The 16,086-nt window shown below is 39.7% G+C and overlaps 1 protein-coding gene across 3 annotated transcripts in view; it reads right to left on the bottom strand.

Annotated features, from left to right (window-relative positions):
- ATL2 (atlastin GTPase 2) overlaps positions 1-16,086 on the bottom strand; it is an 83,530-nt gene that overhangs the window by 45,285 nt on the left and 22,159 nt on the right. For all 3 annotated transcript variants that reach the window (XM_017860452.1, XM_017860451.1, XM_017860450.1), the window contains exon 2: positions 4,517-4,761. In XM_017860452.1, coding sequence (XP_017715941.1) covers positions 4,517-4,717 — 201 coding nt within the window. In that variant the 5' untranslated portion in view covers positions 4,718-4,761. The remainder of the gene's footprint in view (positions 1-4,516; positions 4,762-16,086) is intronic.

Below are 16,086 nucleotides of genomic sequence, written 5' to 3'. Positions count from 1 at the left end.
ACAAAAATTAGCTGGGTGTGATGGTGCACGACTGTAATTGCAGCTACTCAGAAGGCTGAGGCACCAGAATTGCTTGAACTCAGGAGGTGGGGAAGGTTGCAGTGAGCCAAGATTGTGCCACTGTACTCCAACCTGGGCGACAGAGCAAGACTCCGTCTCAAAAAAATAAATAATAAAATAAAATAAAATTTAAAAAAAAAAAGGAAAAGAAAAAAAAGAAAAAAGGTCAAAGTCAAGATCATGAAAAAAAGGAAAGGCTGATAAACTCTCACAGACCAAAAGAAACTAAGGAGACATGAGAGCTAAATCTAGGAATCGTATTCTATATTAGATCCTGTAATAGAAAGAAGAGCACCAATGGAAAAACTGCAGAAGCCTGAAAGAAGTCTGGGGTTTAGTTAACAGTACTGTACCAATATTGGTTTCTTAGTTTTGCAAATGTATCACACTAATGATAACATTAGAAGAAACTAGGTAAAGGGTACAGGTATACATGCTCTCTTTGTTATATTTCAATACAAAAAATGTGTTTGAAAACTTAAAAAATATATGACCTCTAATATTGTGTTAAAAATGGGAAAAAAAAAAAAAAAAAACCTTTAAGAAAAATCTGTCTGGGCATGGTGGCTCACGCCCGTAATCCCAGCACTTTGGGAGGCCCAGAGGGGGTGGATCACCTGAGGTTGGGAGTTCGAGACCAGCCTGACCAACATGGGCAAACCCTATCTCTACTAAAAATACAAAATTAGCTGGGCATGGTGGCACATGTCTGTAATCCCAGCTACTTGGGAGGCTGAAGCAGGAGAACCGCTTGAACCCAGGAGGCGGAGGTTGCAGTGAGCCAAGATTGTGCCATTGCACTCCAGCCTGGGCAGCAAGAGCGAAACTCCATCTCAAAAAAAAAAAAAAAATCAGTTGACTAAAATTTGTAATATCAAAGCAAAACCCCATCAACAGTTAAATGGATAAGTAAAATGTGGCATAATCATACAGCAGAATATTTAATTTTATTTTTATTTATTTTTGAGACAGAGTTTCACGCTTGTTGCCCAGGCTAGAATGGGTTGGCGCAATCTCGGCTCACTGCAACCTCCGCCTCCCAGGTTCAAGCGATTGCCCTGCTTCAGCCTCCCAAGTAACTGGGATTACAGGTGCCCACCACCACACCCAGCTAATTTTTGTATTTTTAGTAGAGACAGGGTTTCATCATGTTGGCCCAGCTGGTCTCGGACTCCTGACCTCAGGTGATCCACCCACCTTGGCCTCCCAAAGTGCTGGGATTACAGGCGTGAGCCACTGCGCCCTGCCCTCATACAGTAGATTAAGGAAACAAAAACAATGCAAAAACATGGGTACATCTCAAAGTTAGAATGTCAACAAAATAAGCCAAACACAGAATACCTATGGTATGATTTCATTCATGTAAAGTTCAAAAACAGCAAAATGAACCTGTGGTGAGCAGCTCAGAACAGCAGTTACTCTGGGAGGGTAGATATTAACTGAGAAGGAACACAAAATGGGGGTTGTTCTATATTTTCATCTGGGTGGTGGTAGTAAGGGTGTATACCTACGTAAAAAATTTCATCAAGCTGTACCCTTAAGATTTGTACACCTTTTCTGCATGTAAATTATACTTCAAGGGGAAAAACTTTTTAAGGAAAAGATACATTTATCTAAAGCACACCCCTAAATAAGTAAATAAGAATTAGAAGGGGGGGACGGGGTATAGAATACTTGAGTGTAACATTTATTTAGGAGGGGAAAGTCAACATCCCTCACACCAGAACCATATCCACCAATTCTGTCTTTGATTAGATTTTAATCTCCTCTTGTAAAACTACTCACTACTTTCGTCAACTGCATGCTTACATACAATGACTCAGGTCAACATTGAAAACTTACACCGTCAGTATGTCACTAGTCTTCTTTCAGCTAGCATCCCACCTGTGCAGGCATATAGGTTAATAAAATAAATCCAACTATCCCATTATTTCTCCTTCTTAACTTTCACCTCATAGGAAAAGCATGACCCACCACATCATCAGTGTAGTGGAGGTACACTATCCAAAAATTAGATTATCATTTAAATGCAATTTTTGATTGACAGAATAAGGTGATTTATATCAGGAATTCTATACGGCAATACTATAAATGAAAGCTAATAAAGATATTTCAGCTTAAAAGCCATTAACTAGATGTACAACCTCGCTCAAGCCACCATAACTTTTGCAAGGTTTCTGCAACTCCCCCAGGAAAAAGAGTTCCGTTTGCACAGATATTGCAAATATATGACAATGGGGCTGCTACTCCACTCTGAACAGCCACTACTAATGGATCAGAGACGGAAACAGAAATGGCACCTGAGGTGAAACTTATATGCCATTCCTAGATAAGTGATCTAAGCTTCCCTCCCCTTCTAACTTTCTACTGTCTGTGACCTACTTGGAACAAAATACATTTGCACTGAACAGCTTAGACACAGATAAATACAATATACACAAGCTAACTTAAGGACTTAAGGGGACCTCAAAATATAGAAATCTTTTATCATCTTTAAATGTACAGTTTTTAAAAAAATATGTCACTAAACATTTCTCTATTTCAGATGTAAAATTCTAGATCAAGTCTAAATGGGAAACCTTTAGCTGAGCATGGTGGCTCATACCTGTAATCCCAACATGTTGGGAGGCTGAGGTGGGAGAATCACTTGAGGCCAGAAGTTCAAGACCAGCCTGGACAACATAGTGAGAACCCCATCTTCACAAAAAATTTAAAAATCAGCCAAGCATTGTGGCGCATGCCTGTAGTACCAGCTACTTGGGAGGCTGAGGTGGGAGGATCACTTGAGCAGAGGAGGTTGAGGTTGCAGTAAGCCATGTTCATACCACTGCACTCCAGCCTGTGTGACAGAGTGAGATCACGTCTCAATCAATGAGAAAAACTTTAAAATGATTTATCTTTCTCAATGTTCCAAACATGTAAAATATTGTTCTCTAATATAAACTATGTTATTGATACTCGGGTATATTTGAGAATGCCTGAAATGATCCCCATGAAAACACTTTACTGAAAAGCTTCCTGGAAAAACAAACCAAATGAGAATGTTTACCTTATTTCTTATCTCGAAGAGAATGCACACCCAATTACAAATGTACACAGAACTCATAAAGGTGATCATCCTGACAGGTGTTTAGACAATTACATAATTCTGTCAAAGTGTTATTTCTAATAATTCATGTGGCTTCTGAATGTCACAAGTTCCCTATATAGCAATTCCACTAAGCGTTCCACTGCAAAATTTCCAATTCCTTCTCCTGTTCCCTTTCAAACTCCCATTTCCTCAGTCCGACTTGCAATTATCAGAAAAACATTCCACTTCAAGTGAAAAATTTTTTTTCCCTTTTTTTTTCAGGAGAGAAGGAGTCAGGTAGAGATAGGTAAGTAACAATTATCTGGTACCATCTCAAAGTGAAAATGCATAGAAGGGAAAGAGATTCATCAATTAAAATGTAAGTATCTTCTAAGACCCAATTCTTGTGCCAGGTGCTTGATGATCAACAGAGGGCCCACCCATGACAGAGATTAAAGTAGTCAGAAAAAAATAAGCAACTAAAGTAATATCAATAAAACATACAACCATGAGTTAAGGAAGAGGATGTAATATAGTCCTAGATGTCAGGGAAGGCCCCCATGAAAAGATGAGACAAGAATATCATAATATTTGAGAAAAAACATGGCATACTCAAGGAACAGCAAAAACTATAGTTTATTTTAGACATATGAAGGGCAAGAGATGAGATTCAGAGATCATGGATGCCTGTAGAAGTCACTCTAAGGAACTGGACTTTATCTCCAAAGGTAATAGTCAAGAAAACTGACTTGTCTGAGGAACATAGATACACTTTTTCAAAGGTCTCTATCCATCTACTTTACTCACTGTAAAGGTGGCCAAAAGGAAAGTGTGAAGAAATAACAAAAAGGGAAAGAAGATAAATAGTACTTCAGAGACTTCTAGGATATACTCAGACAACTTGGGTTAGAGCTACAATGCCTGGAACACAGAAGCTCAATCATATGCTTCCTTATGCAGTATATGCAGAAGGGAATTATGGCGATGAAGAATCAAGAGCTCAAACTTACATTACTGTATTGACCAGGAAGTCCTATGAAGAATTATATTTCTATAGAATTAAAAATGCAGTTCTGTCAGCCTGGACAACAAAGTGAGACCCCCATTGCAACAAAAAAAAAAAAAGTTTTTTTAAGAGTTGGGCTTGGTGGCACACGCCTGTAGTCCTAGCTTCTCGGGAGGCTGAGGTGGGAGGATTGCTTGAGATTGGGAGGTTGAGGTTGCAGTGAGCCATGATCACACCACTGCACTCCATCCTGGGTGACAGAGTGAGACCGCTTAAATTAAAAAAAAAAAAAATACAGTGCTGGTTTTTGTCTATTTTTTTCACAGGCTTGGTTGGTACTTTGTTCTTTTTAACTGGGTTCAATTTAAAAGACTATTCACCTTGTTATACATGTATCTAAGCATGAAGTCCAGTAGAAATGACTTCCCTTTACGAAAAGCTCCTGCTACAGATACCACTACTATGTTAAGATCTCGTATGTGCTCCTGTAGCAGTATCTGCTCCAAAGCTTCTTCATCAAGTTCAAAGTTATGGTCATCTTCATGAGCAAGAACAATCTGTACTGGACATGGTTTCTTCATAACCTCATCAGAATTTACTAAGTCATCATCTTCATAATTCTCACCTAGAATTTAAAAAGAAAGAAAGTGGTTACTTTAATCCCTACATTACGAACTTTCATTAAGGACCGCAACTAAAGCAAAATTTCAAATAAAAAATTGCCCCTTCTCTCATTATAGATCATTACAATGTTCCTTTGGATTTCTCACTCCCTCTGTAACAGGACAAAGAATGCTGGTAAGATTTCCCACTTGATATGGTTGGCTGTGTCCCCACCCAAATCTCATCTTGAATTGTAGCTCCCACAATTCCCATGTGTTGTGGTAGGGACCCAGTGGGAGGTAACTGAATCATGTGGGAGGGTCTCTCCTGTGCTGTTCCCATGATAGTGAGTAAGTCTCACGAAATCTGATGATTTTATGAGGTTTCCCTGCACAAGCTCTCTTCTCCTCTGCCACTATGTGAGTGAGATTTGCCTTTCACCTTCCACCATGATTGTGAGACCTCCCCAGCCACATGGAACTGTGAGTCCATTAAACCTCTTTCTTTTGCAAACTGCCCAGTCTCAAGTATGTCTTTACTACCAGCATGAAAATGGACTCATACACCATTATACATATAGATAAACAATAATACTAAATATGGCCTCTATCTCAATGGAGTATTAACAGCTAAATGTGAACAGCAGCTGTTTTTGAGCCCTGTATTATTCTGTAAATAACTTTTGCAACTGTATGCACACAAAAACTAAAGAGGGGAAAAATCAATTTCACCTAATGTTTCAGATCCCAATTTTCCTGTAAGCATCACCTAGAAAATTTACAAACATTACTCTACTTTACAAACGTTAAAAATGTATATTAAAATTGTTCATGTGGCTGGGTGTGGTGGGTGTAATCCCAGCACTTTGGGAGGCCGAAGCGGGCCGATCACCTGAGGTCAGGAGTTCAAGACCAGCCTGGCCAACATGGGGAAACCCCGTCTCTACTAAAAATACAAAAATTAGCTGGGCATGGTAGCGGGTGCCTGTAGTCCCAGCTACTTGGGAGGCTGAGACAGGAGAATCGCTTGAACCTGGGAGGCAGAGGTTGCAGTGAGCTGAGATCGCGCCACTGCACTCCAGCCTGGGCAACAGAGTGAGACTCAGTCTCAAAAAAACAAAACAAAAAAAAAATTATTCATGTTATTTTTCATTCTGAAACCTAAAGAGGAAAATTAGGGTTCTAACAAGTTTCCAAAAATGATACTTAAATGAGTCCCTAATTTAATAACAGTAACCTAAGCACTACAGCCTCCTCATTAAAGCAAAGCATAGGATTAATGTTTCAGTAAAGAACAGTCAGTGAGATGCAGTTATAGCTCAGAATTTCATCTCCCACTGGAGCTCTTTCTTACCAAACACTACAGCCACCACTTTAAGACTACATAGCTCCCCAAAACAGCCATATAAACCCTTCCTTTGTTCACCACAACACACTAAAATTAAGGTAACCTTTGCAAACATAATTTACTGAATAGTGATGAAGAAGTACAGAAAATGTAAATAGCAGAGATAAACTTCCAAAGTCTAGGTTTCTGTTCTTCTTTAAAAAAACACCTAGCTTCAGAGGACACATACCTTGTCTGACTTTCTTCTCTACCAACTGCTTGATCCCACGTATCAACTAGTTACTCCAGGGGACCTTATCTTCCCCCACATCAAAATTTCTAAGAGACTCCCTCCTTGAGCCTGTCTACTAAGTGTCAGTTTCCACTCTAAGGACACATATGGTATCCACTGTTTTCAGTGCAATCAATGACTGTCCTTCTACTCTGAGGAGAAAGCCAGTCCACTGAGGCGTGGTACAGTATTAGTCAACAGTTCAATAATACCTTATCCACATAACCAATATTCACAGAGCAAAGATTATGTAACTACATTAGTGGATTTTTAATCTTATTACCAAAAGAAGCATCTCATTTCTCTGATTTGCAAAGACTATTAGAGCCTTTACCTCCACATCACAAGGCACCTTTGACTGTATATAGCGAAGTCAACAGCACTATTTCAAAATGTGCTGCAAACAATGACAATGCATTATAAAGAGCAAGCCGCTTCAAAGGAGAATCTTTGAAAGGAAAAACAATCATTATTTAATTAAAGAGGACATTATCACTGCCAGTATCAATGGTATATAGCAATGGTCAGGTATGCTATTTGAATGCATGCAAAAAAGTGAACTTTCCAGGAAAAGTTCCAATACAGTTAAATTCTAAACTAATGTCTCATTAGGTAGATCCAGATAAATAACGAAACAGGATGCAAATGGTGTAAGTTTCTAAGCTTAGTTAGTGGTTTAAGACCACGAACTAGGGAGCAAAACTGCCTCGATGTATGTCACTTAACTTCTCTGCACCTGTTTTCTCATCTGGAAAACGGGGGTGTGTAAAACAGGTGTAGCAGTACCTAACTCACAGGGTTGTCATCAGGATTCAATGAGTTGAAATATATATGCTACACAGTAAGCACCATAGGTGTAAGTTAACAGTAACTTCAAAATAACCAATCCAACAGAAGCTTTTATTTTCCCCTTGAAATGTCAAAATGCTATGGTGATTTTCACTTGACCAGTGTAGCTGTGTACTGACACTGTCATCCACCCATTTGCTCTGGCACAGACCTGCTGGCTGTCCTTGACATATAGAGATACATCTATGCTTCTTTTACTTACCCCTAAATCTAATCAATAACCACCTTCTTAATTTGTCTTCATTTCTGAATCTCTATTGGTAACATTCCTGCACTTGTCACTGCCATCTTATCTCACACTGTAGCACCTAACTGGTCTCCTTTCATTAATAATACTCTTGTCCTCTTACCCAATGCAATGTAATCTCCACAGAGTAGCAACTAAATAATATAGTTAAATGTAAAGCTGACCAAGTTACCCTCCTTAAAATCATTGTTACAGAGGACTAATGACTAAAATCCTACACATGCTCTATAAGGTCCCGTACTCACCGCCAATCTCTGTTGCCTCATTTGGTGGTATTCTTCTCTTTAAACCAGTGGTTGCCAATCTTTTTGATACCAGGGACTGGTTTCATGAAAGACAACTTTTCCACAGAACGGGGAGCAGTGGTTTCGGGATAAAACTGTTCCATCTCAGATCATCAGGCATTAGATTCTCGTAAGAAGCACACAACCCAGATCCCTCACACATGCAGTTCACAATAGGGTTCACGCTCCTATGAGAATCTAATGTCACCACTGATCTGACAGGAGGCAAAGCTCAGGCACTAATGCTCGCTTGCCTGCACTCACCTCTTGCTGTGCGACCCACTTCCTATCAGGCCACAGATGAGTACCAGTCCAAGGCCCTAGGGTTGGGAACCCCTGGTTTAAACTAGGTAGCCAAGCTAGCCTTTCATCAGATCCTCATGCTGCTGTTAAGCTCTTTCTAGATTCTGCTGTAATATTCCTCTGCCTAGAGTACTCTTTCCTGTGTTGTTTCCTAATCAATTCAGACTTATTCCTTACATCTCAGCTCAAAAGTCACTTTCCAGGAACAAGAATCTTCCCTGAGGATTCCAACCAAGTTTAGTCATCCTATACTCCCCAAATTTTAATCTATCACTTGAATATTTATGTAAGTACATACTTACTAAATGTCTCCCCTCTTGGATTGCCAATTTACCACTTAGTTTCCCATCATAAGCAGAAAACAGACAAACAAAAGAAGAAAGCCCTTAAATACCTTACCATGGCTTCCACAGTCGTACACGATCTGGGCCCAGCCTCCTCTCTCTAGGAGTGAGCAGGGGACCTTATAAAGCATGTTTCATTTTACAACACACTCCTATTCATTCCCGAAGCCTGGACGATCTGGCCTTCTTGCTGTTCCCTGAGGAAGCTAACCCTGTTTCCCACCTTAGAATTTTTGTCATGTGTTGTCCCCTATCTGGAATGCTCTGTCCTTACAAATTCATGTGGTTTATGTTTCCATCATCCAGCTCTTTAGATCAAAGGTTATCTCCTCAGCGTGGCCCTCCCTGACCACTCAATCTAAATCACAGATCCCCTTCCTTAACACTTTAATGAAACAGGTTTATTCATAGTTTTTTAAATTCCTAAAACAACCTTTTTTCATTTGTTTAAATGTGTACCTAATATCTCCCGCTCCACAGAATGTGTGTGCCACTAAAGTAAGGATCCCAATCACCCCATTAACCATTCTCTACCAGCACCGAGAACAGTGCCTGACACCTAGCCTAGCAGGTGCCTAATTTAGGCATTTTACTCAGGAGTCTTACATCTGCCCTTACTTTTTTTGAGGCAGGGTGCTCTGTCACCCAGGCTGGAGTGCAGTGGTGCAATCTCGGCTCACTGCAACCTCTGCCTCCTGGGTTCAAGCCATTCTCCTGTCTTGGCCTCCAGAGAAGCTGGAACAACAGGCGCCCAACACCTCGCCAGGCTAATTTTTGTATTTTTAGTAGAGACAAGGTTTCCCCATGTTGGCCAGTCTGGTCTCAAACTCCTGACCTCAGGTGATCCACCCACCTCAGCCTCCCAAAGTACTAGGATTACAGGCATGAGCCACTACGTCTGGCCCTGTCCTTACCTAGTTTATAAGCAATTGTGATAATCAAATAGTTAAGGGAAATACCTCTGGCAACTCAAGAGTATTAAGTATATATAACACAAAATTCCATAAAATTATGAAGTTTGGCCAGGCACAGTGGCTCATACCTGTAATCCCAACAATTTGGGAGGCTAAGGAGGGCGGATCACCTAAGGTGAGGAGTTTGAGACCAGCCTAACCAACATGGAGAAACCCCATCTCTAATAAAAATACGAAATTAGCCAGGAGTGGTGGCGCATGCCTGTAATCCCAGCTACTCAGGAGGCTGAGGGAGGAGAATCGCTTGAACCCGGGAGACGGAGGTTGCGGTGAGCCAAGATTGCGCCATTGCACTCCAGCCTGGGCAACAAGAGCGAAACTCCATCTCAAAAACCAAAAAAAAAAATTATGAACCAAGTAAAACACTTTTAAAAAGAACTCAAAAGTAATAACTGCTGAAATATCACAATGACCAAATGTGGAGGTTGGTGATTTTGCTAAAACCAACGAACAGTTTTGTTCTTACTGTAAAGAAAGCATTAGTTGGTTTTTTAGAAGTTTAAGGAAAAAAAAAAAAAACCCCACTGGGCAGAAAACCTTTGTTAACTTGAAAATTCACCTACATTAGTTGGCCACAGTTACTATGCGACCAAATTTATTGGCATAGACAAAGACAGGCCTTTCAAATAGACAGAATATGTCTACATATTTGTCAGTATTATCTATTCTACAGCCTTTTAAAGAGAAGGGGTAGCAAATAGATTTCAAAGGTATAATGGAGCATAACAATGATGTGATTCACCTGCATCTATCTACTTACTCCCCATGGTGATTTCTCTACCAAATAGGGACTAAATACAGTACTCCATCAAATACTGATACAAGTAATTGAATAAAAGAGAATTGTATGTAAAGTTCATTAGGATACCTGTAAATACTGTATTAGCATTTAGTGATTACCTATAATTAAGTCTTTAAATCCGGCACTACTCTAAAATTTTAAACTGAAATTACATCCTCTGTATACAATAGTGATTTTATTTCCATTTTCAATGTCAAAATTTACTGGGACAAGTAGATTTCAGTCCTCCAGCACATTTTTGTGATTCACAGTTCCAAGTCAGTTCTCCCTACTCTAGCCCCCAAATCGGTCTTTCAAGGTCAAAGCTAAAAGACACCTACAGATGATCACCTGCTTCTCAAATATCTCTCCACACATTAACACTAAGGTACCTACCTAATATCTATTTGCCACAAGGCCCAACAAAAGAAAGGTGTCTTAGTAAAAAGAACTGTGATTGCCAGGGGTTAGGGGGACAGGGAGGGATGAACAGGTGTAACACAAAAGATTTCTTAGGGCAGTGAAACTATTCTCTGTAATACAAAATTGGTTGATACCTGTCACTATACATCTGTGAAAAACTCATTGAATGTACAACCCCAAGAGTGAACCCTAATGTAAAACTATAGACTTTGGATGATAATGATGTGTTTGTTAGTGAAGGTTCATCGATTTTAACAAAAGCACCACTGTGGGTGAAATGCTGATGGCGGGGGAGAGTGTGTATATGGAGGGGCAGAGAGTATGTGTGAACTACACTTTCGCTTCATTTTGCTGTGAAGCTAAAATTGCTCTTAAAAAAAAAACAAAAAGTGTATTTAAATAAGACACCTGTCTTTTTGTTGTCTAATCACACTTTATCTTAAATCTGCCAAATTCATACACTCAGCATGTATTCCAACAGCAAAATTTACACTTCAGGGCTGACCTGGATCCATCAGCAAAATTCAAGCTTAATTATAAACTAAGATAATAAAAAAAGTGCTACAAATCTACATTATAATAAAATGTAGCATTAATGTTAGATTACATCAACCCAAAACTAAACTTATAAAAAGAGAACAAAGAATAATTCACCTTTCAACAGGAATGAAAAGTGTATTCTATTATTCACACTTCAAACAAAACTTGAAACAAATTTTATGGAAAGTAACCTTGATTCAGTCTATTCAGTCTACTTATAAAAATTAGTTATCCCACAAAAGCTAAGTAATGTGTTAGTGCCTAGTACTTGAACCTCAACATTTATATTTCATACCCAAGTGAAAACAGTATCTAGGTATTCAAGTTTATTCTAGCACATATTTTTTAAAAGCCTTAAAGAGGTTATACCATGGTTAAATATATTTCTAGGGATTTATTATAAGGAAATAAAGATGCTAATGAAGATGTTCAAGTTTACCAATTTTATTTCTGGGGGCAAAAATTAATGTTGCATACCTCAAAACTGGCAAGTGGCCCAACAGTTATTTCAGCCATATACTGACATATTATGCAGCCTAAAAAAACATTTACACTTCTTATAAATTTATACATTATTTACTTTATATATATAATTCTTTTTTTTTTTTTTTTGAGATGGAGTTTTGGCTTCCGTTCCGGCCCAGTTTTGCTCCGTCGCCCAGGCTGGAGTGCAGTGGCGTGATCTCAGCTCACTGCCACCTCCCGGGTTCAAGCAATTCTTCTCTCTCAGCCTCCCAAGTAGCTGGGACTACAGGTACCTGCCACCATGCCTGGCTAAATTTTTTGTATTTTTACTAGAGACGGGGTTTCACCTTGTTGATCAGGCTGGTCTCAACTCCTGACCTCAGGTGATCTACTCACCTCGGCCTCCCAAAGTGCTGGGATTACAGGTGTGAGCCACTGCACCCAGCCAAAAAATATATGTATTTTTTTAAACAGCATAAAATTGGCCAGGTGTAGCAAGCACTGTTTTTCAAGCAATGGACAACAAGTAGCACAAGGAAACTTTCAAGGTGAGTGCCATGATCATTCCCAGCTCTCCGCCTGGGAACAATTTCCTAACTATAGCGTGAGGAACTGGAGCACAAAAATCTGAGTTCAAGATTACTAGAGCAGTAGGAATCTGTGAGGCAGGATACCAGAGAAAAAGGATCTATGCAGACGTGGAGCCCAGAAGTCCTTGGACAAGGACAATAAGCATCACAGGTGCAGGGGAACACAACACTATGCAACGCTTACCAGAAGGAAGCTACTGCAGGGTTGAGAGAGAAACATAAGTCAAACATTACTGAGACACTTTGGAGTTCTGGCGCAGCCAGAGTGGAAAGAAACATCTATACCTCAGGCATCAAGCTGAGACACTAGAATGGACATATCTTAGAATTAAGGGTCAAGTTCTAGAGTAAGGCCTACTGACAATCCATCCAATCAAAGTCTAAACAAAACCAAGACTTGAAAAGATCTGCAAGGTACACAGTTTGGAAATTTAGTACCACTAAGTTAGGGAGATTTCCTCTAAGCTTTCCACAGAACCACACTAACGAAGTATGAAGCAAAGCCAAGGTCAAGATCCATCAGTAATTAAACTGCTTGCCAAACCAAAAACAAGGTAAGAGAATCCAAAATCTCTACAATGTATAACATTTAACATACAGTATATAAATCAGAAATTACTAGACATACAAACAAAGAAGGAAATGGAGCCCATAGTCAAGAAAGAAAAGCAGTTAACAGTACCAATTCTGCCATGACCCAGATGTTGAATTTAGCAGACAAACGCTTTTAACCAGATACTATAAATATGTTCAAGGACTTACAGGAAAATAAAGTCTTAATAAATAAATAGATGAGGAGTCTCAGCCAAAAAACTACAGAAACTATTTAAAAAAATGAAAATTCTAGAACTGACAAGTACAATAATTAAAATGAAATACTCACTGGATGGACAGCAGCAGACTGTAGGTAACAGAAGAAAGTTTGTAAACTTGAAAAGAGATCAAAAGAGATTTTCTAATCTTAAGTACAGAGAGAAAAAAGAATAAAGAAAAACTAAGAGAGTCTCAGGAACCTATGGAACACTAACCAACTTGCATTTAGAATCCCAGAAGGACAAAGTGAGGCTGGAGCTGAAAAAATATTTGAAGAAGGAATAGTCATAATGTCACCAAAAGTTGATGACAGAGATTTACAGGTCCAAAAAGCTCAGCAAACCTCCAGTAGGGTAATACAAAGAAAACCACATCAGCCAGACTGCTAAAAACCAAAATCCAAAAAAAACAGGACACAGAGCAGAATAATTCAAATAATTATTATATAGCTATTTAACAAGTATACACTTATTATACAGAGCAGAATAATTCAAATAACCGCTTCTTATCACATCATCACTGAAGCACTGGAGGCCAGAGGACAAGGGATTGATAGCTTTATAGAGTTTCAAAAAAAGTGTCAACCTAGACTTTTATATTCAGTGAAAATGATCATTCAAAAATGAAAGTAAAATAAAGACAGCAAAAGCAAAGAGTATGGCCGGGTGCAGTGGCTCACACCTGTAATCCCGGCACTTTGGGAGGCTGAAGTGGGCAGATCGCAAGGTCAGGAGATCAAGACCATCCTGGCCAACATGGTGAAACCCCGTCTCTACTAAAATACAAAAAATCAGCCAGGCGTGGTGGTGCACGCCTGTAATCCCAGCTACTTGGGAGGCTGAGGCAGGGGAATCGCTTGAACCCGGGAGGCTGCAGTGAGCCGAGATAGTGCCACTGCACTCCAGCCTAGCGACAGAACAAGACTCCATCTCAAAAAAAAAAGGCAAAGAGTATCTGTCATCAGCAGATGTGCATTACATGAGAGCTATATAATGTTCTTCAGGCTGAAATGAAACATTATCAAATGGAAAGTCTCTTTATTACTTCCTATTGCTCTGAATCCAAAATAGTAAATAGATACAAACATAAAAGACTAGTTCTTTCCTCCAACTAATTTCCTTAAATGATAATTGATCAACGTGGGGTTTATAAAGTATGTAGAAGTTGAAAATTTTAAAGGACATGTTACAAGGCAAAGTAAATGAAATTACACCCTAAGGTTATGATTTTAAAGTGGAAAGTGGTAAAACTTTGATTCTAAATAGACAGATATATTAAAGATGAGTATCATTAGCCCTACAGCAATGGCTTTAAAACAAACAAACAAACAAAAAAGTATAGCTTAAAAAGCCAGTAAGGGGCCAGGTGTGGTGGCTCATGTCTGTAATCCCAGCACTTTGGGAGGCCAAGGCAGGAGAATCACCAGAGGTTGGGAGTTCAAGACCAGCCTGACCAACACAGAGAAACCCCATCTCTACTAAAAATACAAAAATTAGCCGGGTGTGGTGGCACATTCCTGTAATCCCAGTTACTTGGGAAGCTGAGGCAGGAGAATCCCTTGAACCCAGGAGGCGGAGGTTGCAGTGGGCCGAGATTGTGCCACTGCACTCCAGCCTGGGTAAGAAGAGTGAAACTCTTTCTCAAAAACAAAAACAAAGCCAATAAGGAACCAAAATAAAATACTAAAAAATATTCAATGAACCCAAAGTAAAAAAATAAGAACAAAAGACAAAAGAGATGAATGAAAAACACGCAAGATGGCAACCTTAAACCCAACTAAATTCAATAAATACATCAAATATAAATACACTAAACACTCCAATAAAAAGGCAGAGATTGTCAGATTGGGTAATAAAAGCAAAACTACATACTGTATTTTGTTGTTGTTGTTGAGATGCAGTTTCGCTCTTGTTGCCCAAGTTGGAGTGCAATGGCACAATCTCAGCTCACCGCAACCTCCGCCTCTGGGTTCAAGCAATTCTCCTGTCTCAGCCTCCAGAGTAGCTAGGATTACAGTTGCCCTCCACCACGCCCAGCTAATTTCTGTATTTTTAGTAGAGACAGGGTTTCATCATATTGGTCAGGCTGGTCTTGAACTTCTGACCTCAGATGATCCACCCACATCGGCCTCCCAAAGTGCTGGGATTACAGGCATGAGCCACCACGCCTGGCCATACTGTATTTTAGAGGTGCCCTTTTAATAGAAAGACAGAGCTTGGTTCAGGCAAAAGTTTCAAAGTAAAAGGGGAAAAGGTATACTATACAGACATTAATCATAAGAAAGCTAAAGTAGCTACATAAACATCAAAGCTGGCTTCAAGACTAAAAGCGTTACCAGATATAAAATGTGTACTCATCAGAAAGATATAATAATGCCAAGTAAGAAACTCAAAATACATGAAGCAAAATTCAGAGAACTAAAAGAAAATAGATAAATGCATAGTCGCATTTGGATGTTTGTTTTTTTTTCTTCTTCTTCTTTTTGAGAGTTTCCCTCTGTCAGCCAGGCTGGAGTGCAGTGGCGTGATCTCGGCTCACTGCAACCTCCACCTTCCGGGTTCAAGCAATTCTGCCTCAGCCTCCTGAATAGCTGGGATTACAGACATGCACCACCACGCCTAGCTAATTTTTGTAATTTTAGTAGAGACCAGTTTCACCATGTTGACCAGGCTGGTCTTGAACCCCTGACCTCAATGATCCACCCACCTCGGCCTCCCAAAGTGCTGGGATTACAGGCACGAGCCACCATGCCTGGACACATTCGGAGAATTTAACAATTCTAAGCAATCAATATAATAAGAAAACAAAAAATTACTATTAAGAATATAGAATAGTGCCAGGCGTGGTGGCTTACACCTGTAATCCCAGCACTTTGGGAGGCCGAGGTGGGTGGATCACAAGGTCAGGAGATCGAGACCACGGTGAAACGCCATCTCTACTAAAAATACAAAAAATTAGCCGGGTGTGGTGGCAGGCACCTGTAGTCCCAGCTACTCAGGAGGCTGAGGCAGGAGAATGGTGTGAACCCAGAGGGTGGAGCTTGCAGTGAGCCAAAATTGCACCACTGCACTCCAGGCTGGGCGACAGAGCGAGACTCTGTCTCAAAAAATATATAT

The sequence above is a fragment of the Rhinopithecus bieti genome, unplaced genomic scaffold (assembly GCF_001698545.2).
Source record: "Rhinopithecus bieti isolate Rb0 unplaced genomic scaffold, ASM169854v2 scaffold_52032, whole genome shotgun sequence".
Lineage (NCBI taxonomy): Eukaryota > Metazoa > Chordata > Mammalia > Primates > Cercopithecidae > Rhinopithecus > Rhinopithecus bieti.
Note: the sequence above shows the minus strand (reverse complement) of the source record. Positions and strands in the feature narration are given on the sequence as shown.